Source organism: Phocoena phocoena, chromosome 10 (assembly GCF_963924675.1).
Source record: "Phocoena phocoena chromosome 10, mPhoPho1.1, whole genome shotgun sequence".
In the NCBI taxonomy this organism is placed as follows: domain Eukaryota; kingdom Metazoa; phylum Chordata; class Mammalia; order Artiodactyla; family Phocoenidae; genus Phocoena; species Phocoena phocoena.
The window spans coordinates 79,777,780-79,780,303 of record NC_089228.1 but is presented as its reverse complement, the minus strand read 5'-3'; the positions used below and the strand labels follow the sequence as shown (position 1 = coordinate 79,780,303).

Genomic DNA, 2,524 nt, shown 5'->3' with positions numbered 1-2,524 from the left:
AACATTCTGGCTACAGGGTGCCCAGTTCACCATCCTCACCCAAAGGAGCCTTCAGGGACCAATCCACCATGAATGCACACATGTGCCTGTCCTGGGGCTTGATTAATTTAATGCTCTAAGCTGAGGTACCACTGCCTCCCCGAGGACCTGAACTAGGGTAGTTGTGCGGGTCCTTCGTGGGGCAGCATCTATTTAAGAGGCTGGACCTTGAGTTCCTCTTGAAATAATCAGATCCCTAGTGGGACTCTCAGAACCAATTCACTCTACCAGGGGCTTTTTGAACATGCTGGTCAAAATCTGGAGAAGATGCTCTGGAGAAAGCTCCAGATCTTCTGGCATGTAAGGCAGCCCTAATAGATCTCAAGTAATCCTGCAACGCACAGGTATAAACCAGAAGGGTCCCATGACACCAAACGGTATCCATGCTTGCTGGCTGGACCTCCTGATGGCTCTTGGCACTGTACTTTCTACTACTGTTTCCATTAGTATTATATGAGAGTAAGTTTCCTGAATGTCCCCATGGATCCAAGCATTTCCTGGAAGTATGACTGCTTCATCGTCCTCTCTATCATCATGCAAGGTACAGATGGGAGTGAACAGCACTTGGGAGAAAACAGCCAGGCAGACATCATCCTGAGAAAAGGGTCGGTGCTAGAGTGGGCCAGAGAAGGGACCGGAAGTGAGACGAACCGAGTAATTCACGAGGTCTGAGGGTTTTACGGAATATTCTTGAAGATTCTGACTTCTCCACCCAGGACGATCTGAAATCCAAATGAAATCGGGTCCTTGGGTCAATGTACCCAATTACCGAAGACCAGCATCATAGAAGAATGCTCATTTCAATACAGTGTGGTCCAGCCACCTCCTAACTTCTCCAGTCCAGTTGGATTATCCCTTTACACCAGGCCTTGCCCCTGGCAGCCACAGTCGGAATTCTACTAAATTTTCAGGCATGAAGATGGTTCTTAATTCAGTGTCCGATGAATCTTAGCCAAGGTCCCTTCCCTTCCTGTGTCTCGTAAGGCTACAGCCCAGAGGATAAAGGGATACTTTCATTCACAACAATAACAGCAAAACTCTTGGACCCTTTGGCTTCCTAATGCCATAGCCATAGCCACCCTTGGAAATATGTACTCATTTAAAAGCCTGCTCTAAAAAACAAAAAGTCAACTCCTACTGCTGATTCAAGTTTTCCCCAAATCATATCAAGCCAACTCCACACCGCACCCTACCTGCCGGCCTCAAGAATCTTTCTTGGTCAGTCTGGCCTTGATTTTTTGCCTCAAGAAGGCTGCAGTGGCTGCACTGCAGGTGACCAAGAAGAAGAAGGAGAGGCAGGCCATGTAGATGGACAGGGGGCTGTGGCGTTGCAGGAAGATCTCCTGTCGCCCCCTGTAGTCTAGGAGGATGGCCTCCAGCTGGGACAGTGTGCAGACAGACAGAAAGGCGTGGAAGATCTGATGCCCGTGGCCCACGATGTCACAGGAACCCGGGAAGTACTTCTCTGGAACCGGGCAGGAGAAGAAGTAGGCACTGACCAGGAAGAAGACAATCTGCAGGGAGTGGTACCAGACCGCCTGCTCCTGGCAGCCAGACAGGTGGCACAGAACCACGCGATGTGCCACGGGGCTGATGTCCAGGATGAAGGCAAGCCCCGCCGGCACCACCTGACAGATCTTCCTCATGACTGGGTAAGGCCTGCGGTACCGATACTTAGCGTAGCAGCAGCCGGCGCAAGATAACCAGCCACAGAAGGCGGCTGCGGGCAGGAAGAAAAGCCAGAAGTGCTCGTACCAGGCCTGGTCGGAGGTGTAGAAGAAGTGGACCAGGGCACTGCCATACTGGTAAACGCTCACGCCCACATAGTCCACAAAGTAGAAGGTGTAGTGGGAGAGCTCGGACTTGGACTGCAGCAGGTGGGCCAGGAGGCTGAAGGTGAGGTAAGTGATGGAGGACAGGACGTAGAGGAGCAGGGGCAGCGCGTGGGCAGAGGTCCACGGCAGGCCCTCGGCCTCCACAAAGGCCCAGAACCGCAAGAGGACGGCCAGAGCCGCCAGCAAGTGGGTCCAGACGTTGACCACCTCGTTGTGTTTCTGGAAGAGGCTGAAGAAGTAGTAACGCCACTCGTGGCCGGTGGGGCGGTACCCAGCATGGATGTAGGGCTCCCGGAAGAGCTGGGGCACGTCAGTCTCCAGGACGGTGCCGGGCATCTTGGGCAGCCCATCCTCCAAAATCTTGGGCAGGCGGCGCAGATGCTGTCCACTCACAGACAGGGTGCTCAGACGCTCCAGGATGGCAGTCGTCATGGCTACACGGGGATGCAACCTACAAGAAACAAGAGTAAAATGGGCAAAGATGCGGTGAGGGGCTGCTGAGCAAAGACAGCGAGGGAACTATGGGTTTGCTAGTGCAGCTGGGGAGGCGGGACTGCAGACAACTTCTTTGAGCTTCCTTTTTTTTTTTCGTATGTAGAATAATAGAGTTGGACCAAGATCGCTTACTGCTCTGACATTCTGACTTTGTC

At 52.8% G+C, this 2,524-nt stretch overlaps 1 protein-coding gene across 1 annotated transcript; it reads right to left on the bottom strand.

Annotated features, from left to right (window-relative positions):
* Window positions 1–1,241: 1,241 nt before the first annotated feature.
* PAQR8 (progestin and adipoQ receptor family member 8) lies at window positions 1,242–2,306 on the bottom strand. Its single transcript, XM_065886170.1, has one exon. It carries the CDS (start codon window positions 2,304–2,306, stop codon window positions 1,242–1,244), a length of 1,065 nt encoding a protein of 354 aa, XP_065742242.1.
* Window positions 2,307–2,524: the final 218 nt, after the last annotated feature.

Excerpts from the sequence above, each read along its gene's own strand:
- PAQR8 (XM_065886170.1), bottom strand. The coding sequence starts at position 2,306 with ATGACGACTGCCATCCTGGAGCGTCTGAGCACCCTGTCTGTGAGTGGA.